At 40.3% G+C, this 23724-nt stretch overlaps 2 protein-coding genes across 2 annotated transcripts in view; both read right to left on the bottom strand.

Moving 5' to 3' along the window:
• Positions 1-768: 768 nt before the first annotated feature.
• Positions 769-14056, bottom strand: LOC148831662 (uncharacterized). The gene is made up of 6 exons (XM_088919036.1): positions 13366-14056; positions 13219-13272; positions 10298-11332; positions 9196-9780; positions 3134-3658; positions 769-1058 (listed from the first exon to the last, which is right to left on the bottom strand). The coding sequence occupies exons 1-6, from the start codon at positions 13511-13513 to the stop codon at positions 769-771; spliced, it is 2637 nt and encodes an 878-aa protein (XP_088775162.1). The 5' UTR covers positions 13514-14056.
• A 1027-nt stretch (positions 14057-15083) lies between these two features.
• The window catches only part of ttc39c (tetratricopeptide repeat domain 39C), a 52530-nt gene continuing 43889 nt past the window's right edge, over positions 15084-23724 (bottom strand). The window contains exons 13-15 of the mRNA XM_088918807.1: positions 22232-22270; positions 21676-21794; positions 15084-21388 (exon numbers count right to left, since the gene is read on the bottom strand). Of these exons, the coding sequence (XP_088774933.1) occupies positions 21705-21794; positions 22232-22270 (129 nt within the window). The 3' untranslated portion in view covers positions 15084-21388; positions 21676-21704. The remainder of the gene's footprint in view (positions 21389-21675; positions 21795-22231; positions 22271-23724) is intronic.

The following is a 23724-nucleotide window of genomic DNA, read 5'->3' as shown; positions in this document are numbered from 1 at the left end:
ACAGGCCCAATCTTTGGAGGAGTTTATATGTGTTCTGAGAGTACTGGAAACATTTTGGTCAGTCCAGGAATAGAAATAAATATATTCCTCTTGGCGTTTATGAGTTGTGCATGTTTCACATTAGAAGAGAAAGTGTTTTATACAGTAAGGGTGTCATGCCAGTCTTTGATTGGACTGTAATAAAGGCAGTGACTTGCCAGTAGAGGCCTCTATCACTTGTACAGTACACAGGCTTAGCAGGTGGTGATTAGTTAATTATTAGATTATTGGTTAAGGGTTAAAATGCACATTCTCACATTCTCTTGAGGTTATTTAAGTGAAGGAGGAGCTTCTCTTGCAGAATCTGGAATCTTGCAGAATGTGTCAGACCTGCATAAAATCTTAAATAAATCCGCCTGCACATTAAAATGACTGTTTTTTTGCATGTCTTCAGTTCCCTGCAGCCATGAACTATAAAGGTGAGATTTGTCGCAACAGGCCGCTGTTGTAAGAATGGAGTTCAAATGCAAAATGTCTCAGACTTACACTACTGCTGTTTTTACAGGGCAGTGCCAGAAAGGTGGTTACGTGCACAATAAACATTGAGAATGACCTAAATACATCCGCGGATGTCAGGTAGTTAGAATCCGGGTACTTATATGTAGGTACTGTAGGTGAACGAGATTAAGGTTTTACATCCTCTAGAACCTTAATTTCAAATTTCTTCAAACTTTCATGCTTGATGCATTTTAGGATCAGACCAACACAATGCTGACTATACCTACTTTTTCAGTTGTGGATTCTACCCATTTGTGATGCACTCTGTGGGATCGTGGGAGGTGTCTTGGAGAGAGAGCTGCTTTTTGAGTTTGTTGGGTGGTGGCTCCTGACAAAGCCACTGAGCTTCTTCTCCCCATAGTGCAGAGCGAAGAGGGAGGTGGGAGTGTTCTGGGTGTTCACCCTCACCGGGAAGGCATGGTCCGGATAGTGAGAGAGAGAACGGAGCTGTGACCCCCACTGTGTCAGCGGTGTTAGTGTGACTGTTGGGAAGAGCAGCGTCCCTGGCCAAACAGGATCAGCTGCTCCAGGAAGAGACTGAGCAGTGAGGAGCAGATGAGGTGGTGAAAGAGCAGAGCTGCTTGGTTACTGAAGAGGGTGACCAGGTTAGCGTGACAAGGTAGTGATGAGTGGGGTGCGGGAGCGAGGGCTGTCACTGGCTGGATACTCCAATGCCTAATTGGGAGATGTGAGTGAGTGAAACGCAAAGAGAGGAACACGGAAACGTGACACAGATGCAGATGTCCCTGACAGAGGAACATTGTGTGACCTGGTTCCCACTGTGAGACTGGATGACCGGCCACTAAAAATGTGACAGATGTTTAAGTGATGCACTGGCAAGGCTGCCACAGTTATAGTCAATTTTCCAGGGATGTTACACAGCTATTGTTAACTAATCTTAACGAATGGAATAAATAAAGAATGGCACGTTAGTGCAGTGGTTAGCATTGCTGCCTCACAGGATTGGGGCCCTGGGTTTGATTACTGGGGTGCTATCTGTGTGGAGCTTGTGTTCTTTGAGTGTTTACATGGGTTTGCTGTAGGTGCTTCCCTCTTCATTGTCAGCTTTTTGTGTCCCTTACCTCATGTCTCCATGTGTTAGTGTTAGTTTGAAATTCACATACGCTTCTGATGCTGTTGGTTGGGTATTTTTGAAAAAAGACCAAGGGATATTCAAGACCAAGGCTGCAGATAGCAATTGCATAAAATAATCTTAACTAATCTTAGAGAGTTCTAACATCCTATATGCTATTAAATAACCAGTATGTTGTTTTGCAAGAACTGTTTATTTGCAAGTACAGGAAAAGAACGGTCTGTGAAAAACTGAAGTTTTTGGATGAGACAGCTTTGGATGACTCTGAAATAAAGCAGAAGAGTAATTAGTCAAGGCAGTCAATGGTTCATACGTTAGTAAACAGGAGGTACATTGTAGTTAAGTAACAACTTGAACACCAATTTCCATGTAGAGAGATGATATGTTTTCAGTTGTAAAAGGTATGTTTATTTTATACATTCTAGCTAATGGAGACATGCTTTCCACAACCTTAAATGTTTTATTAACCTTCAGATAATCAATGGCCAATATCTAACAGATGTGAGAATCATGAAATGAAAACAAGAACATTCACACTATCATAAGTGCAAAGTAATTATGTAAATATCTATTAATTGGATTAGTTTAATATTTATTTGCTTAAAAAATAATATTTAAGAACTTACCATAACACCAGCATACTATCCTGTCTTGTTAGGATTGCTACCATTTGTTGACTTCTCTATATTAAATGGAAATAAAAAAGTTTTTTTTCTCCAATAAGTTATCAAAATGCAGAACCGTCTCTGATTTGTGTATTATCAAGGATTTTACAAAAATGGAAGCTTAAGGAATTAATTTGTAGTTTAATTTCTATATGCATTCCAAGAAATACTTAAAAGTTATTTGCTCTTGATTAAGTAAATAGAAACTTATCCATATTCTATTTCACAGAAAGTGTTTTATAATGTACCTTTGCTCCCACCTAGTGGCAACATAAAAAATGTAATATTTGATGTTTTAGTTGTTAACAAACCATGCTTTTGGGGCATGTAAACTACATCAATGTTACTTTAACAAAAACCAATCATGTAATGATTAAAAATTCTTGTTGTCAGTCGTTTTGGTACTTATGTGTTCTTTTGTGTGAGTCCATAATAAATTGTGTTCTGTTTAATGAAATGTTTCAATAATATTAAAATGTCTGGATATGTGTATGTTATTTTGGAGTATGTGTATGTTATATTATGTTATTAATTTTGTTTTAATTAATATCAAAGGGACAGAACAATGAAAGTTTTAAGAAATGACATTAATGCTGACATAAAACAATGAGCTTTTCTTCAGTAGTATAGAAATAGTTTCCAAGATTGTTTAAAATAGTTTAAATGGTGTTTTGGTGGGTTTTGTTTTACACAAGTAAAAATTAGAATCAACTTTTTTCGGCAATTAAGCACTTTGTCTTGACAAAGAGAAAAGATAAGCATCAAATCTGCAGTATTGGACTGTAGCTACCAATATAAATGAAAGAGAAAATCTTAGGAAATACTGTATCTTTCTTACCTGGAAGGAGGCCAGTTACTCTGGCCATGTTTGAACCTTCCACACTGGCAGAGCCGCCATCCGAGTCAGCAGGAGGAGAGCTCGGCAGAGTGTAGGCTGGGGAATAGATTTGATTGACTTGATCGGAAACAGCAGGAATGGGTGCTGGATGAGGTTTCAGCCGGTCTAACGGATTGATGACAATAAACTGCTGGCCAGACATTCGGCTCTGGACAGGCACGAAGGAGGACATGGCCGGCTGCATGACCATGTTGGACTGCGTAACCAGCCGAGGATGGTGACATGGGATTATGGCACTGGTGGAGTACAGCTGACCCACGCTCTGGACTGCAGGTGGGCTTGGGCTCAGCGGCGGGCCGAACTGAGGTACTGTGACACAGCTCAGAGGCTGCTGGGAGTAAACCGGAGTGGGTAACTCAGGTGTTCTGAGATCTGACAGGCGATAGAGCTTCCATATTGGAGCTGGCGGGTTTTCGTGACCCATCCGGGTATCTGGGATGCTGCCTGACATTGCAGTCGGCAAATCTGTGGGAGAAACAAATTGAAAGTTACTTTATTACAGCTTGACGGCACCGTGGCACAGTTGCTAGCATTGGTGCCTTGCAGCATTGGTGCCCTGTGTTCAGTTATTGGGGTACCATCTGTGTGGAGTTTGTACTGGATGTTCTGCCAGCATTCATGTGGGATTCCTCTGGGTGCTCTGGTTTCATTCCATAGTCCAAAGACATGCTGGAAGGTTAACTGGCTTCTGGGAAACCTAGCCCTGGTGTGAGTGTGGTTGTGTGTCTGTGTCTGTGTGCCCTGGGATGGAGTCCTGTCTAGGGCGTATACTGCATTGTGCCTGTTGCTTCTCAGCACAGCCTGTGGACCACTGTGAGCCTGAATTGGATAAGCAGTTATTGAAAGTGTTGGTTAGGATGGTGATTATTACAGCTGCTTATTTCTCATTTAGACATGCTTCATGTACCTCTAGGTGAACAGACTTTTACCTTAAATTATCAGCTTGATAATCAAGTTATTTACCTAAAAATGCAGTTTTGGAAAAGTAGGCAGGATACATCTAGACTTTATAAAAAGCGGATCACAGTCTGCTTCATTGTAACCGGTCGGTGAATTTGTTAGATTAAAGCTACCTTTGTCACCAATAAGAATTTTGCTAATTAAGTATCATCTTGCCATCAAACTGACAGACAGAAGGGACAATTCTATGAACTGCTCCTGAAGTACAGGAACTCAAGAAATGACTAATTATCTCACAGGTAATACCTGCAGGGCTCCCTGCAGTAGCTATAATGCTTCAATTACTGTTGCCCCCTCTTGCGAACCACATACTGATGCAGTATTTTGCAGCATAATTAATAATAACACTGAATATTTGAATTGATTAAAACTTACTGTTGGAAGTGCAATATAAGATACAGCACTTTCTTAACACAAGAAGCTATGTAAAATTCAGAAAATAATTTTAAACCGATAGATTTCAGGCTGTTAGGAATGAATAGTTTCCTGTTCATAGAATATTATTTAAGAATTAAGAATATTAATTACCTTTTTGAGAGCAAGCTATGAAGGCAACTGTAATCTACTTTTTAAAATTTTATAATAGTAATTGACTAAGTATTTTCTATTTCAGGGGCTGCCAGCCATGGTTCTAGAATCATGATCTCACACGATTAATAGGTCACCATTACATCACCAGTTTTTAAACCTTTGGAAACCAACACCCTGTAGCTTTCGAGGCCCATAGCTGACCATTTCTGATTTACATGAATTGATTAACTTAATAAATTGGTAACAGCTCACACACACTGAATTCCAGTTTTTAATAAATCGATGGTTCAATGACAGTCTATAAGGTTGTGCTGGACTGTGACTGTCCATTTTTACAGCACCCCTCGAGCAGTTGGGGTTAAGGGCCTTTGGTCAGGGGCCCAACAGAGTAGAATTCCTCTGCCAGCCATGGGATATGAGCCGGCAACCTTCCAGCCCCAGGTGCAGATCCTTAGCCACAGAGCCACCACTGATGAGGGTGGCTGCTCCCAGACTATTGCATTTAAGAAAGAAAACAGTGTCTGACCTGGCTCTTTTTTCACAGCCTGCTCTGTTCCTGGTGATGGTGGCTCTTCTTTAGCAGTGTCAACAGGGACAGGTCTGATCTCAACAGGGACATAGGATATTCCTGGCCTTGGGCTTGACATGGATGTTGGCGGTATAGTTGTTGGTAAATGTTTTGTCACAAAACTGACAGGCTCAGGCTTGGCGGGCAGTGTTTCTATGCCTGCAGTGGGCACTTCCTGTCCAGCAACTGTAGTGACAACGCTTGCAGTCTCTTGGGGTGACGTGTTTTTGGGAGTCTGAATCTCAAAAAAGATGTTCGCTGCTTGCTCAGTTGTTAATGGATGAGCCATTGATTCCATAACCACAAAGGATTCTTCTTTCCCCTGATCTGGAACAACTTTTTGCAAAATGACTGTTCCAGAGTGGTCAATTTTCATCTTAATCATGTGATGAGGAGACTGTGCTTTGACATTTGTCAGAGGGGTAGGAGGCGCGGTGATAGCAACTGACCCTGGATCTGAGGACTTTTCAGCACTGCAGGGGGCTGTAGCAGATTCTCCTGGAGTCTTGGATCCATCTTGCTTAGCTTGAATTGAAGGAAAACGTCCTCTAAAGATGCTGGAGATGTGCGGTTTCTGAAAATGTTTTATCAAACTTGAGAAGGGTTTTGGGGATGGCTCTTGCTTTGAAAGTGTACCGTCTTTTACTGCTGGTGGTTGGTCGTGTGCACATGGTGTTTCATCAGGTTTCAGGGGGGCATCTGGTTGTGTACCAGCTGGTTTAGCAGAAGCCTGTGTTGTTTCCTTTTCTTTGTCCTTGTAACCCACTGCAACAGACACCTCCTCACCTAAAAACGTGAAAGAAATGTTTGGTTTGAAAAAAAATCAATTCAAACCAAATAAAAAGTAACATGTTCATTAATTTCATCTTAACACGAGTCTCAAAGAAGCCCATTTTGTGTTCACAGACCACAGGGGGTGGGCCAGCTTTTCTTCTCCACTGACTTTGTGGAAACCTTTGCAATCCAGAGTACCCTCTGAATTTAAGATTTTCATTCATACTGTAAGTGGTTGTAGTACTTTGTATTGGATGAAGTGCATATTCAATTTAAAAGGATATTTTCTCAGATGGAAAGCAATTACATCATATAAACAACATTTTTGCTCTGTAAAAATGTTCTTCTGAACTGTCTACGTCTCATTTTTACAACAGAACATAATCAATAATCAATTTGTTTTCAATCTTGGGTGCTTGTCATTACTTAAATCAAATAATTTGCTCTCATCCATGTCCAGTTCAGCTTTTGTTGATTAAAGAACACATTCTGTAATATAAAGCAGGGGTTGGTATATACTGTAACTTAAATTTAACTTTTTTTGCATGTTTCATATTTTTTACTTGGATTCTTTTTGTTTCTAACAACTACTGTCATGTTTTCTAACAAAATAGTTTTCTAGAGCAAATTAGTGATATTTATTTTCATGTCTTATTTTTTTACATTTGCATCTCTATGCCTGTTAACTTTTAGTGCCTTATCGACTTGATTCTGTTTAATAAGAGCCCGATGTGTTTGTGGTGTGGAGGTTTAGACAGATGCCACGTGCAGAATGTGAGGTATCTTAGACTTATTGTAGATTACTGATATACTATACTTAGCTTTATCATACTTGGTTGGTAAAAAAAAAACAACATTCTGTAAAGCACTTTTGAAAATGTCAGTGGTGTAGCTTGAACTTATTTTAAAAAGGAAACGTCCAATATTCACAACACAAGCCACTTTCCATGAAAGAGGATGTTTTATTTTAGACATTTACAGTAGTGTCAAAGTTCAGAAAAATGTTCCAGTTAATTACATTATTTATTACTATGAAGAACACTTCAAACTTTTGAAAATACTACAAATAGTATGTTTACAATTTGAAAGGTCCAAAAAAGATAGAAAATGAATAAGGTACATAATTTGGTCAGTTCATTACATGTGAACTAACCAAATTTGATTTAAAATTTTACAACACTAGATTACAAACAAGGTGGAAGTCATTCAGTCCATGTTGCTTGTCTGTTAAAAGTGTACATACTGTACAGTTATTTTTATTAACAAAGCAACTTACCACATAACTTTGGACTACAGCAGCTCATTGCTGGTTTTTCAGTTTACAAGCAAAAATCTCCTGTGGGTTTTCAAATCTTAGCTGTCCAGACAATTACATTGAAGACTGAGTCTCCAGTAGGGCATCAAACCACTGGAGGTACTCCAGTACAGCGCAGAGCCTATCTCAGCCTCATAATTTGTCTTTTAAAACACAGTTGAAATAAGTAAATTAATTAACTGTTTTTGAGTCCAACAGTTATTTATTGAAAATTCTACTGGTTGCCCTAGATACCGTTGCTATGTTAGCAACATTCTGTGTCTGTCAAATATAAGGATTTTACACTTTTTTAAACATAAATGATTATATTTACAAACACAACAATTTGCTGTGAGGGTAGGGAAGCCTGTCAGAAAATTGAATCAGGGAAATCGAATGTCATGGAACCTACAGACTCCTGTTATGTATTTTATAATATTGGAATATTAGAAGAAAATTGTTTAAAAAATGACCACTTGTCTGCAGTACAGAAAAAAAGGGCTCAGTTGTTTCATAACAAAAGAAACATGATAATCTACACTTTTTATTTCATGGGATTATTTAAATAGTAATTTTAATTTGTAAAGAATTAAAGGAATGGTTGTTAATTTCTAGGTGCAGGATTTACGCTGTGTATGAAAGGGTTTTTTGAAATTTGGTTAAGTTCTGTGCATGCTGAGGAAGAGACAACCCTGTTGTGTGAAATGTTTGTACAGAGAGCAACTGGAAGATAGAAAATACAGTGTCAAATACTGAGGTATAAAAAACTACTTGGAAAGGCTCATGTTCTGAGCTTTGCAGGAGAATATACATTAAGCATCCCTCTTTTCAATACTTCACTGAGCTGAGCTGTGACCTTTGTATCTCTATACCAGATATAGGACTTTGAAACCTATATTTGAAGATATCAGTGGACTCCATTACTGTACAAGGGCAAGAAACAATACAAAACAGGCAAAAAGCAAGTTGCATAACATCGGTTTATTGTTGCTTAGAAAGATGAGAGGTAGAATCACAAAACCTTTCAGTTGCAAAACAAAACGGCAGCCTTCATAACCTAAAATGAAAGAGACTGAAGATAATATTGTAATATATAAAAGCTTTCAATAATCTTCCAAGGGCTAACAAAGGTTTCAGAGACTGCTGGCTCCTTTTGACTTAATTTTACACACTGGCTTTTCAAATCCATATTGTTGATGTATTTATGCTATTGTGATTCACGTTATGCATATAAAATGGCACAGTTTAGACCTTTCAACTACTGTATGTTCTATGAATAAATATATTATATGTAAATATAATGATTTAAACCTTTCCTATGACCATTCCTGATTATCCAGACTGATTCTGCTTTTTTGGTTTTGCTGCATTATAACCTGTCACATTCCACACCCTGATAAAGACTGCAAAGGAGGGATGAATAAAGTCCATTTTAAAATCCTTACCACACTGGCTTTGCAAGAACTAAGCAAGGAGACCTGTTTTACCCCGTGAGTGTGGGGCAGTAATTCAGGAGTAAGCCTGTTTAGAAAAATAAAAATAAAAGTTATCCCTTCTGTAAAGAAAAAAACAATATTTCTCTGCATTGTTTTTTTGAGCCCTTTGGTAAAGTCTGATAAAACCTGTGCATTTTCATAAAGCAGTATATAATGAGCATCCACAGGGCAGGACATTTAAATCAGAGAACTTAAATAACATACATTATCTTTTGCAAGTAACGTAGTATAAACTGCTTCCAGTTACCCAGTGCCTTTAACAATTTCTCTATACTTTTTTCAGCGCAAGGTGACATCTTGCAGTAAAAAAAATGATTTTCCACCCAGAAGTGGGTGTTCCTGGCGAGCAGGGGGGGTGTTTCATTGGGAGTCAAAGCACCTGTGGGCGGCGTGAGTCTCGGCGCTTCCAGCACCTCTGGGGTCACCTGCAGGAGCTGCCCCAGCTGGCCAGGGGGGCTGCTGGCCGCCACTGGTGTCTGGGCTGCTTCACCCAGGGGGCTGAGCTGCAGCCCCTGGAGGTGGGCACACTCCTGAGCCGGCAGCTGGCACGACAAGGGAGCCATCTTGAGGTCCTGGGGAGCAGGGGGGCTGATCACGAGATAGTGCGGTGGGGGCACCTCAGGAAAGGGCGCCTGAAAGAAGGCATTTCCTGCATAGCGCTGGTCAGTCACATGGTGGGAACACAGTCCATGGAAGGCTGGAAAGGTCGTCGGCAGGTAGGGGGCGCTGTTCTGCTGCCCAAAGCCCGGATACAGAGGAAGACCAGGCTGTTCAGCTATCAGCACGTGGTCGGGACCACACTGTATGACCGAGGGAGGGGTGTGATACGGGACCACGGACAGCACCCCGCCCCGTGCCTCAGGGCCCGCGAGGACACAAAGGGCCCCCAGGGGCCCGAAGACACCTTCCGGTCCAGCCTCAGCTGCCTCGCTCATGGGCGCGGCTCCCGCAACTCTACGCTGATCTTGGGAAAGAAGAGCAGACAGCAGAAATGAGCGGAAGACTGCGGCTCTGAAGAGGCTCAAGACACGATTTCAAAAGACCGTACTCAACATCGTAATCTAGTCTCGACATGCCTGCAAGGGACTAAAAGATGAGTAATCAGATTAGATTGTTAATCTGCAGAGACACAGTTGTATCCCTGCATGCATGGTGTCTTCTTTAAGAAACAAATGTTTCTGCACTACTCGTTCTCAATGTGACATTATTTGAAAGGGTGACAAAGTGTACGGTCATTACAAAATAATAAAGTTAAACTGAAGATCATCTCTGTGTTTGTAGGGTGATAAAAAAATCCCTTTAGGCCCTTTACGTCATGAATGTGAATTATTCTTTTTTTTTACAAAAGCAGGTGCAAAAATCACATTTTTAAAAGAACTAAATAAAACAACATGCCAGGCAGTACTCTCTGAGAGCCTCAATTTGTTTTGTCATTTAGCTGAATACTGTACGTATTGGTTAAGTAACTACTGTAGCCTTACCAGGTGTCCTTGTACATTCAGGAGTGGGCTCAGTATGTAGTGGCCTAGAAGCCAAATTGGGGATTATTAAAGCTTCTGTTTTACCAATGTATGGTTTATCCAAAGACGGTCCAAAAAGTCCAATGTTGACTGGCTCAGCAAATGTGGTGCTTTCATGTGCAAATGTCTGAGTAGAAGCATCACTAACGGACAGAGGTCTTTGGTAAGGTTTTGGAACTGTTTGTGCTCTAGGATGGGATTCTCCTGTCCCCAGTGGGGATTCTGTGCTAAGCTCATCAGAAGCTGAGTGTTTCTTCAGAATGGCCTTATCGTCCCGCCAGCAAGCGTCATCAGGCTGTTCAACAGGTGGCAGTGTTACCACGTTCTCCGACACAGAGGCAAGTTGGTAACTGATCATATCCAAAGGAGATTCTTCCAGTGGTAAAGAGGTGCTTTCCAATGGTTCCACCTCTGGGATGCATTCCCATTCAATTGGCTTTTCTTCATCCGCTGGCGCTGGCGGTGGGGTGGCAGAGAGCGTAGATAAGGAAGGCTTTTTCGCTTCTTCAATTTCTGACGGAGCTCTATGGAATACTATTGTCTCAGGAACGTTCTCGGATTGCACCACGATCACATACTCACAAGGAACAGAAGGAGTTTTGATCAACACTGTATTTGAAGTGACATCAAACTGGCTTGACGGCACTCTCTCAAACAAAGCCGAATTAATTTCCTGACAAGGAATCTGATCCTGGAGCGAGATTTCAGCGTCTGGAGAGGAGGTGCTGATATAGGACTTTCGCCGGAAAATGACCACCTCTGTCTCTTGATCATGATCAGTCTTGGGCTCGGAAACGGGCTGTTCCTGGCTTCCAGTCACTGGGAAGGGAGCACTGCTTTCTGTTAGAGTGGAAGACTCATAGTAAACACGAGTTATCTCATGGGACCCCGCCGGTCCTACTGCTGGTGGAGATGGGATGCATGCCTCCCTTAGCACTGTGTCAGTGATCCCTGGGGTGCACAGCTCTCTCCTGTCTTGGCCTGATATTTGTCCAACTGAAAACATTACAGAACGAGTTACAAACAGAAAACTAAAAGACAGCAGTGGGCACAAGTCATTTTCTGTTTTCTTCATAAAATTTTTGCTTGCCTCTTCCTTAGTAGAAACTCACAGTGTTGTACAAACCTATTCAGGCCATTTGAACCACCTTTTTATGATGCTCAATTTTTCAAAATTTCTTTTAAGTCCTTATAATCAGGTTAGTAATACATTACTAATTTGCACAAAACTAATTCTTATTTTCAACATATACTTGATTTTTAAGTGACTTAACCAGTAAAATTAAATTAAATGCCTATGTTCAATTAACAATGTAGTCCTACAACTTCCTGGATAAAATACTCAATAAAGGTTGATTTTTCATAAAGTAAGAGAAGTGCTTTCTTGGCAATAGCTTGCCAACTACAGTATCTGAATTTGTCCAGTACAGGACTGCAGGGGTCGCCAGAGCTTAACCAGGCAGGCAACTGGCACAGGGAAGGATAAGCACACAGGACACCTGTCCATCAGAAGACATACACACTCACACACCCTGGACAGACCACCTGTCCATCACCTGGTACACACACACCCACACACTCTGGAGAGAACACCAGTCCATCACAGGACACACACAGTCACACACACACTCACACACCCTGGACAGGACACCAGTCCATCACAGGACACACACAGCCACATACACATTCACACACCCTGGACAGGACACCTGTCCATCACAGGACACACAGAGACACACACACATTCACACACCCAGGAAAGGACACCAGTCCATCACAGGACATACACAGTCACACACACTCAAAAACCCTGGACAGGACATCAGTCCATCACAGGACACACACAGTCACAAACATGCACATACTCACAATTTTCCCAGAATTCAATTAACCTACCAGTATGTCTTTGGACTGTGGGAGGCAACCAGGGCACCGAGAGGAAACCCACACAAACACAGGGAGAACATGCAAACTCCACACAGACAGTACACAGAATTGAACAGCACTGAGAGGCAGCAATACTATCCACTGAGTCACTGTGCACTTGAAGCCCACACTATAGAAATGATTTACATGTTATTCCTACTGTATACCACACATTCATAAATTCAGTTATATTATGAATGATGAAATACTGGAAAATGGTCATTGTCAATTTAATGTTATATTTTTATGAACTAACAACACCTACAATAAGGTATTTATGATGTCAGTAACTGTAGTTAGTTGGCATTTTCATCATTATTACCACTGTACTTGAGAATGTAAGGGGGAAAACTCTACTAGGGTGTGCTTATAGAGCTTATAGAGCTATAAATCTGTTTCTTTAGTTCAGCTCCAGAGTTTTAGCAATTGATAAAACATCACGGTTTGCAAAATAAAAATACACTAAAGAATCCTCACAGATACTGGCAAGCTTTGATAAAATGAACAGATGAAAAATGTACAAATGTGAGCAAATTCTATTTAAATACCCTTATTTATTTGCCTGTTTAATTTTAACCAATACAGACAGTATGTAAAAAACACTGCAATTGAAGAACTAGAGTATTTATGGCATTTTCAAATATCATGGTTTATTGATGTTTATATCAGTCATTCTTCAACACTAGGAATTATTGACAGAACTGAAATTTAGCAAATAAAATGTTAACCTGGTCTTTACAGCACAACAGCACCAATGTTAGCCAAATAAATTAGAAAATAATGTAAAACTCAATTAGATAATGCACACATTTTATTACTCTAGTCAAAGACTCTTGATCAGATTAGGTCTAAATGAGCTATTATACTGTAGTAATTTTAGTTTTTACATATACTATATAATACTTAAAAGGTGTCACACTAACAGAATATTTCCAAAAACTCGATGTTTAACATACCTTTGGCTGCCTGGGACTGCTTTACAAGGTCCTTAATGTCAAGGGAAGGGTTTTCTGAAAAAAAAACACACGAATAAAAGCACCCATAAAAAGAAACACCCTCGCACTAGGGAACCATACCGTGCACATACAGTAGCAGAGACTCACCAGCCCTGAAGCGGAGCAGCTCGGCGAAATAAGAGCAGGAGAACTGGGGGATGTTCTCCGGCTGGTGGCTCACCACCGCTCTGCTCAGCCCCTCCAGCAGAGTCCTCAGGCCGGGGGGCACAACCAGCTTAGGGAGATATCTGTACATCCTCCAGCACAGTCGATACTTCCTCTGGGTGAAACACGGCCACTTACACTAAGGAGATGATTGCTAAATGCTTGTGAACAATTGTGTGTATATTCTTACTTCTAAAGAGAAAAAAAAGTGGTTGTTAAGGAGAATATTCATATTTTTGTGGCGTCTGTGAAAACGTTCATTTTCCCAAATGTTTCTGCCGCCTAGGTGGAGCCAGAGTTCGGAGTGCACGGAGTAACATTTGCTATTCTAAAAAGCAGCCGGCGGTGGTGTAACAGGTGTTCTAGTCTGCACCCCGTTGTGAGGGCGGAGCCGCTGCAAATCCTCTTATTTCACAGTAGAAACTACAGTGAACGCGTTTCATTTCCGCAGCTTTCTGTACTCACCCGGGCGTGTCCTGGGGGCCAAGTTTACAATGTATGCGTAAATCCTCCGAGATGCTCTTTAATGATCACTTCAAGGAACATTAACATGGCAAATACATACCGGCAGCAGGATAAATATGCGCACTTGTGGGCTACCTGTTGACCCCACATATTATTATTCATCCGTCATAATCACGGGCGTGGCTGGGTGATGACTGCGCGCAGACACGCTTAATCATACTTGATGTAAACAAGCAGAGTTTGATGATGTGTGAAGTATTGTTTTAAAATGAGCTTTTTTCATGGGATGATAACCCGTAAACTGTAAGACACGCTGTCCTGCTACGGTTAGTATATAAAAAGATATACTGTATGCAATTATGACGTTTTTGTAATACACGCACACAATACTGTCCCATCAAACAAACTGTAAACAGGTCAATCTAAATTCAAGACATACTATGAACCCATGAATTACATATTTCTGTAAACCTATATCAAAGCACAGTAAATAAGGGTGTATTTATACGACCGGAAGCTTCTCTGCCTTTGGCTAAGATCAAGTGTGTGTGGCTAGTCCGCAGCATTGGTTTTCCAGAGGTCTAGAAGGCGATCAAGAAGTGCTTGAGCTGGTGTTGCTCTGGGTTGAGCCCAGGGGATTAAGGCCAAGCAGCAGCTGAGCTGGGTGGGTTCCAGCACTTTCCTGTCTCTCTTTCCTCTCTCTGCCTCATTGGCCTCTGGGCGGGGAGTAGGTGCTCGTGGCCTGCGTGTGTGCGCGTGTGTGTCTGCCCGCAGCACTCGTCTCCCTCCTCGAGACCAGCAAGGGCTCTTTCTACTTTCACTCCCCACTGCGCCTGAACCCGGGCTGGAGTAACCCCAAGTGGACAGGGCCTGTCCCACTGTCCGTTGAGCTTCTTTGGAGCCTGGTGTGTGCTTCCTCCGCAGGAATGGCTTGCAAGGAACACCTTCCGATTCCACTGGAAGAAGACAGGGGAGGAGGTGCCAACCCGGTGTCACTTCACGGTGACTCTCCTGCAAGGACTGCCGAGACTCTGTAAATCTGTCTGGTATTTGATGTTTATTATCCCTTTTTCATCCTGGGTGTAAATTAAACAGGTCATAATAGAAGACCATTTGACTTTGCATCTTTGCCTCTGTAAATACCCCTCCTTGAGTCCACACTTCAATATGCAGTAAATAACCACATTAGACAAGCATTAGAGGGTAACCTTTCGACACCAGGTTTATTATTTCATTACAATTTTCTGAATTACATGAAGAAAACATTTCTCAACACAGGAAAACCAGTTCCTGCAAAAAAAAAATATATTTACTCCTTTCCCAATGTAGAGTGTATCACAAGTTCTAACAAGGCTTAAAGTTTTGTATATGGTTTTTCTAATGAACAGGATTTTGTGAGACCTTGGTTTATAGCTTCATACTGACAATGTAACATTAATAAAGAATGTTTTTAATGCTTACATTGTGGCACAAATTGATTTCATTTTTAGTTAAAAAATAAACTTAAAAGGGCTGGCTGAAAGGTTTATTTAAAGATTGTCTATTAAAACCATCATTGTTATCTCCAATATTTGGCAATAAATAAAATTGTGCACTTACTTTACCACTACAGAAAAAAACACAAATGCCTCAGAATACATCAATCCCAGTTAAACAACTCAAAAACACTTAACTCCAATGTATTGCTTCATGATCATACCTCTGAGTACTAATAAAGAGCACTAAAATCATACCCTGTTAGTTTCTGTATACAGTACCATATACTGTATCGGGAAAGAATTAAAACCAAAGGATTTAGAGAGGAACAGTTAATGAGCACAATATTGTTAATTCTTCAGTCTAATCCTTGAATATCTGCAATGCTCCTGCTACAAAATATTCACCATGTTTTGAATTATAATGGGTACTGAAATCCCAGTTTGTAAAATTATTTCCCAAGACTTTAAGATATGGTGGTGCAGTGGTCAGCACTGCTGCCTCACAGCACTGGGGCCCTGGGTTCAATCCGTGGGGTGCTGTCTGTGTGGAGTTTACATGTTCTCCCTGGGTTTGTGTGAAGTTTCTCTAGGAGCTCCAGTTTCCTCCCATAGCCCAAAGCATGCTGGGAGGTTAACTGGGTCTGGTGTGAGTGTGTGTGTCTGTGTGCCCTGTGATGGACTGGTGTCCTGTCCAGGATGTGTTCTGCCTTGTGTCCAGTGCTTCCCAGGACAGGGGTAAGCAGTTATTGAGTGATGTATGGTAATGCTGCAAGCTACAAGACAAAATGCAGGAACATCTGTACACAAATACAATATTTCACTGTTGTTATGAAAAAATAATGGACAGATTGCTTTTCATTTTATTAATACTAATAATTAATAATTGCTTATACTTATATAGCGCTTTTCTGGACACTCCACTCAAAGCGCTTTACAGGTAATGGGGACTCCCCTCCACCACCACTAATGTGCAGCCCCACCTGGATGATGCGACGGCAGCCATAGTGCGCCAGAACGCTCCCCACACACCAGCTATTAGTGGGGAGGAGAGCAGAGTAATGAAGCCAGTTCATAGATGGGATTATTAGGAGGGCATGATTGGTAAGGGCCAATGGGAAATTTGGCCAGGACGCCGGGGTTACACCCCTACTCTTTTCGAGAAACACTGTTTTTAAAAAAATGCAGTGCTACAGGGTTTTGTATGCACTACACGTGGATTTAAATGTATTTAATACGTAGGTGTAAAAACAGAACGTAATCAGTATAGTTGTTTCTTTCATTTACATATTGCGTTTCTGTGACAATTTGTAGGTTTGCCGCTTTCTGACATTTATATTTTTGCTGCTAAAATATTGTAGTAAGACGCCCATATTTTCATGTTAATGGTCTAGACCTACTAATGACTTTTTCCGGCAGGTGGTGGAGCTCTTCCACTGAAGATTAGAGCTGCTGGAAGATTTATTTTTTACTTCAGTGAGACGTACTGTATGTTTTTTGGAAAGGGGGAGGGGGAGATGATCGAACATGGGGTCATATTCTGACTTCTCATTTCTGACTTTTATGCAATTTGGCATCACACCATTATTAGTTGTAGAACATTTTAAATTGTTAAATACTTACTGTAAACACCAAATATTGTTTTTCAGAACAATATATACAGCAAATTCACTTAATAAATCCTAGAAGAAGAGGTTATCTTTTACTAGTGTACTGTGAACAGCAAAAATACAGATGTTGAAAAGGAACAAGCCTGTTCATAACTTAAACTTACACCACCAAGATTATTCAAGGTATCAGTCAATACATGCAAGTCTTACACTAAAGCTAATGCATCCAAAAAATGTTAAAATACATAAAAAAAGAGCAGGAAAACATTAACAAAATCTTCTTACACAGTCTACTGTATACCCACATATAGAACTCTGCTTAATTCACCATTAAAATTACTCTTGATCAATATGTGGAGTGTTTTTATAAATGTTCTAGGCCTTCAGAAAATAGATGATTATTTAATAATATCACCTCCACAATTACTGGACTGATGCTCTTCAGGACCATAGTTGAAACCTTTATTTCTGTCAGTACAGAATCTGAGATTTTGTGGTGAAATTACTGCTGAGGCCAAACAAATAAAACAAAGACCAGTTAACTGCCTTTTAGCTCGGAGTTGATTTTATCATCTATAGGACCTGTCTTTGGAATCAATCTTACAAACTTTTGTTTTAATTTGACATCCAAGCGAGAAAGATTCTGAAAAGTGTATCTTTCTAGATCTTTCCTTACCCTGTCCTCCTTATGGAGTAGTTTAAGTAGGGAGCTGCGTCAGCATGCTTAGCCTGCAAAGGAACAAGTCAAGGGTTATTCCCTGCTGAAAAGAGGAGAAAAGAAACACGTTTTGGCTGTGGAGCATTCTTCTTTTCTTCTCTTTTCAGCATGGAACAAACCTTTACTTGTTCCTCCATATGGAGTGTTTCACATCAACAGAGTGGGAATTCCAGTTTGATTAGGTACTTTAACTGGGAGGATCAATTCAAATTACTTTATGTGTAGCTCATTATCACAATAATCTTACTTGTCCAGTCAAGGTGTTGACTTCAAGGTTTCATAATCAGAGCTCAGCTGAGACATTTGACAGCTACCAGCTGGGAACAGTCAACCAAGAATGGGGAGCAGAGTCTTTAGTCAGATGTTGTGTGGCTGTGAAACACATCATCACACTTGCACGACAAGCAGAGATACCTGCCAAGTAAACTGAGCGCAGAAGAGGTCTGGTTTTCTCAAACAGAACTTATAGGAACTGTAAAATGGCCAGCATGGAAAATGTTATGGGCTCCAAAAGATGCTGGAGAGAACACTGCTAAAACACTCCCCATTTATAAGTGCAACGGTTGCATGCATTTGTTATAACTAGAGAGTATTAGTGTAGAAGAGGGAGAAGTGTTTCAACAGTGATTCTGCAGCATGAATAAATCACTAGGGTCTGATGGTATCTTACTAGTTGGAAATGAAAGATATTCTTCAGAAGCCATTGACACAACTGGAGAATTGCTAACATAGTACCCATACACAAGGTTTTAAAAAACTGAACCAAGTTATTATAGCCCAATAAGTCTGACTTAAGGCAATGGAAATAATTATAACTAAACAAGAGGAGCTGTACATGGAAATTATTTCCACAGCATATATTTAGAAAGCAAGGTTTTGCATACCTAACTTGTTCCTTACTCCTTCAGTCCTATGTGTCCTATGGGTAATATGTTCAGGAAGACATCATCAAGTAATCAACCTGCAGTATTGTACAGAAGTTGGAATTGCGTTAGGAAGGCATACTAACTGAGAATCTCACTCATCAACAGGTCCAAAAGGCATGCGCTAACATTTCTGTACCCTTCCTGCAGTGAAAGCTCTGAAGTTAGCAATGCGACCAATTAAAAAAATTGAGTTGTAGATCCCAAAAAATCTGCAGGCCAAAAGGACAAATAATTACTTAATACTTGTCAATGGCTAAAATAACTTGGAATGTAAAAGGGGTTCCTGAAGAAGTTGTCTTTTGGTTATTCGGATTAAAGAGCTCTTGACTCCTTACAGCCATAGGAGGGGACACAGATCAAGTCCCAAGAGTCACCCCCCAGCAATGCTGGTCCCTACTTCTAAAGCTGGATGGCCTGGGATCACTTGGATAAAGTACCTTTCTCAAGAGCACAATACCAGGGTGAACCGACTCCTGGTGATGCGCTCAATGGCTGATCTACTAGACTACACCACTCTTTGACATTGACATTGGCAACAAAAAGAGCAAGTAAAGGACCCACAACCAAGTCCTGTGGAGCACCAACCTTTACAGCACCCAGAGAAGAACTGTATTTTTCTGAAGCAGAAAGATATGAAGTCAACCCACCCAAAGGCTGAGGCGGGGAGGCCAACATAAGTCTATACTCAAACTACTTACAGTACAAGGCACCTTTCACACCAACAGCCGTGGTGTAATTTAAAAATTAAACAGCGACCTGTTCAGAGACGCAAAGATATTAATAATGCGAACACTAAAGAGCAGAAAAGGTAACAATAGTGTGCTCAGTAACCACCCCACTGTTGCCACCTTCAAACCTTTCCATGGCACTGAATATCGATATACTACAAAGCACTCGTCACCAGTATGATCTGATATTAAAGCCTCATTGTAATCCTAAAATAAAGGATGAAAAACTATTTGGAAAACATTTCTATCCTTAAAACGAGAATAAGAAGTCTGAATTTCTGCAGACTATATTGCAATTGTATTCAACCTCAAGAAATGAACCTGATTATGAACATGCACTTCTAAGATACTATGCTTTGCTATTCTAGAAACTCAGGAAAAAGATACAAATATTTTGCGAGAAAATATCCTAATCATTACTGCGCTACATTTTAGATTTTAGAAATAGGACAAAACCCCTGCAAAAAAGTAGCAAATGTTCTAATTCATATATATACACACACACAGAAATTCAAGGTGATTTATGGGGGACTCACAAATCTTTATCAATTTATTTTGATAAGGACTTTATAGGTACTGCAAATTTACTAATTTCCCAAAAAGATTCAGCATTTTTTTACCTGCAATCTCCATCACCCAGGCAAACACAGCTACACACACATTATCAACAAATTTGGCAATATATAGATATCTATTTTTTGTCCATTATGTCCTTACTGTTTTTCAGACAATATACAAACCGGCTGAACTTTTCTTTAACTGTTGGTTAAAGCTCAACCTTTAACATTACAGATGAGTTAACATTGAAGGCCTGCATTTAGTGATATGTATTTGTGGGTGTGTGTGTTAACAGAATACAGTCTTGGTTTAAATACCAATAATAATTAATGGAAGTTGTAATTTGAATTAAAAGGAGATTTGGTATCTTGGATTTCAGTGGGACTTCCTGGTACGCTTCTTATTTTGAAAATGATCTTTTTGTGGCAAACGATGGTAAATAGTCATGCACAATGTACTTGTGAGACAGCAGCTTTTTCAGTAACAAAAGCCAAATCAAAGGAATAAACCAAAACTAGAAATGAAAGACAATAAAAGCTGCTTCTCTCCTCCGACATATTTAAGTGATACGCAACATACAAAGGTTATATACACGTGTGAATACTATATATACACATACTGTATTTAGGTGTTAACTGTGTAAATTTGAGGTATTTAGTTACTTTAGAAAATACATAGAAAACAGTTTTCCAATGTATTTAAGGGGTAATTTCTAGAGTTTAGTGGTTCTATGTAAAGAAATTTAAGAAAATCCTACAAGGTCTAAAATCTCAATGGCTTCAAAAAAGACTAAAAAGTTCATGTTTGGGTCAAAAGAGATCATGTATAAAGAGAAGAGAGAAAGATTTTTATTGTGACATTAAAAACATTATTTTAGTGGATGGCACTTTAAATAACAGATTTTGGCTCCTCCTTTCGCAGTGTAGGACAGTAAGCACATTCTGCTGGTCTTTCACTGAACTACATTATAGCTCTGTTGCGTAAATGATATCCAAACTGCTGCTAATTCATAACCAAGAACAACATTTCGTGCATACAAGTCAAAGACGTGCGTTGACTTTAAATTTAAAATCATTGTTGCAAGTCTGAGAAGGGTACCTCCATCTTGCCTATTGCTATACCATCCCAAACAAATTACCTTTATAGGATAGCATGTTTGTTTTAGTGACGGCTGGATTCCTCAAACACTTATGTACAGCAGGTCTCACTGATGCTCAGAAACAGTGAATTAACTTCTAAGTAAGAGTTAATACATTGTCTTGTATGGCTATATTGAAATGCCATTAACGTTTGGTTCTGTGAAAGCAAGACAGACTAGTGACTAAAACCTTTCCCTCGCCTCTTGACAGAATCAACACAACAGCTTCAAAACTGCGATTTGTTGATTTGAGTTTTATACCCCAGCCGCAAATGGATGTGGCCTGAAGGAAAATGAAGAAGTATGACTTCTCTTGGCTTTTCAAGCACTACCACTCATCGTTCAAGTCTGTAGACGGGCAAAAACAAGATTGACCAGGTTAACAACACGAAACAATGGCCACCTGATACTCTGCTGTGGGATTGGGACTCTTCTTAACTTAATTATGTAACAAAACAACTCAGTGTTAAACAACTTAGCTAAACGATTCCCCTACTGATGAGAATAAAACAAATTCAAAAATAAAATTAAGTCACAGAATTATGCACTGCTGGCTTACATAAATAAAGCCAGGCTCCCTGTGTCCACTTAGTCTTGCGCACAACATAAAGTGCAGATCAGGAGTGCTTTTTCACCTGTGTGACGGGAGGGAGGGGTTACGGTGTCACTGTGGAACAACTTCTTTAAGGGAGGCTAATGCAGCATGAATGCGCACATGCAGCCTGTTTTCAAAATCATAGCCGGAGAATTCCTCCTGCAGGAGAGGAAACAAAAAAACGGTTTCAGAAAGCAGAATTGGAACAGATTTCCTCCCTGTTGAGACAAACCTCGGCAGACAGCTCTGGGATATCTGCAGAATTAGTAATATGATTATACTGAAGATGTAGGATGTTTGGACCCAGGCTATGCACTGAAGTGTATTCTGTGACCTACAATAGGATGCTCAGCAAGGAAGGAATTTTGCTCATTACAGCAAAAGCATTTAAAAAAAAACTGGCATAGATTAGTAGACTTGGTACCGAAATTTCATAAATTGAGGGATACCTGTAGGATTGTAAGGAAAAGTTTAGTAAGTTCATTATTTCCACATTACCGTCTTAGCATTATATTACATTTCTAGTAGATTTTACAGTAGTTCACTGTGTAAATTCACAATATACAGTAAATGCTTAGTAACACTGTATACCCTACCTTAGCCTGAAGGAGCAATATTCTTCCTTTCCCTGTAGTCTGAAAAAAAGAAAAACAGAAGTTTTTAGCATATATACAGTACCAACACCTAACATTTCCTGCACAGAACACTGTGTATACCATAATTTAAAATTATTAATTTTTCAAATTTTTTATAAATGTAAACTTGCCAGTTGCTTTTGATACTGTATATCGATAATGTAGAATAACTGTCAATTCACTGGGAATATCCTCGTACCCACACACAGGGGAGGATGTGGAAGCAGCTCCTGCGATGCGTCCACCTTGGAGCTACTTTCCTCACAGCACTGCTCAGGAGCATCATTGTCGACTGGTGCAGAGGAGTGTCACTCAGTGATCAGCCCTCACTGAAACACCAAGAACCGAGAAGAGCGACTGTGCACGATCACCTGGGCAATCCCAGTCACTGTCAGCTAGTGACATGAACTAGTCCGTTAGTCCATGCTTGAACCCCTGACTCCTGGGTCAGGCAGCCTGAACCGAGGGCCAGTGTTACAGACGAATGTGGATGTGGATTCGCATTTTATGCATTTTGCAGAAACTGAAACAATTCATGCCTCCTGAGGATAAGTGCACCAAATCCGTTATTCTTCAAACATTGATGATTGGAGAATAATGCAAAGGGACAATATTAAAAAATATCATTTCAGTTGACACCTGGCTTTGATTTAGAAGGATTAATAAGAAAGTGGAGAAGAGTTCAAGAACACTGTAGTAGACAGGGGGTGTCATCAGGATCAGTTCAACATCCTCTATCCTATTATGAGGTCTATCTAATATTTACTTTCACAAAGTAACATCGTGATGCATTGAAAGGACGTTTTGGTCAGGCTGTCTGTAGGTTTCCAAGCAGTGGTCAAGATCTGTTGTGCTGCCTTTTGGACAAAGTTAAAGCCGATTCCTGGTGTCAGCACTAGAAGCTTTGCCTTGCAAGGCACAGCAGTTCATTGGCTCTAGAGTCCATCACAATATATGAGCTACAAGCCCGGAAACCTCGGGGAGGTGCAGGAGACTCCCCTGACCGCCCCACCTTCAGCCTCTGCTCTTTAACGCCTGACAGTAGAGATGCGTCCCGCATGCAGCCCTGTGACACTGCAAGCCCACGAGCCCTTGGACTGCTATGGCTGCAACTATACTGAGCATCACAACAAATTCCTCTACCACTGCTGCAGCACGTTCACAAAGGTATCACAGAACGACAGTCTTTTCTGTGATAAACTTTATATTATATAGTCTCTTACACAGTGCTTCACCTCTAGATGCAATGACATTTGATGGAACAGATCTGAAACAGGTTCATCTATTTTGCCGTTTAACATTTGCCATCGACTGATTCCTCAACAGCCCAACTACAACTCTGCATGTCATTCCAGTTCACACCAGAAATGCTCAACAGGGCTAAAATCTGGAGAGCAGGTCACCCACAGGGAAACCTTCACATTTTTATCTCCCAAGAAAGGCATGCGGACAAG

The sequence above is a fragment of the Atractosteus spatula genome, chromosome 6 (assembly GCF_055471065.1).
Source record: "Atractosteus spatula isolate fAtrSpa1 chromosome 6, fAtrSpa1.hap1, whole genome shotgun sequence".
Taxonomy (NCBI): Eukaryota; Metazoa; Chordata; class Actinopteri; order Semionotiformes; family Lepisosteidae; genus Atractosteus; species Atractosteus spatula.
The sequence above is the reverse complement of the archived record's forward strand: the minus strand, read 5'-3'. Positions and strand labels throughout refer to the sequence as shown.

What these genes read in the sequence shown, in the direction of transcription:
- LOC148831662 (XM_088919036.1), bottom strand. Translation starts at nt 13,513, where the DNA reads ATGTACAGATATCTCCCTAAGCTGGTTGTGCCCCCCGGCCTGAGGACT. An exon ending in GCAGTCCCAGGCAGCCAAAG is followed by an intron (nt 11,333 to 13,218) that starts GTATGTTAAACA and finishes TAATGTTTTCAG; the next exon opens with TTGGACAAATATCAGGCCAA. An exon ending in AGTAACTGGCCTCCTTCCAG is followed by an intron (nt 1,059 to 3,133) that starts GTAAGAAAGATA and finishes TTCCTGGAGCAG; the next exon opens with CTGATCCTGTTTGGCCAGGG.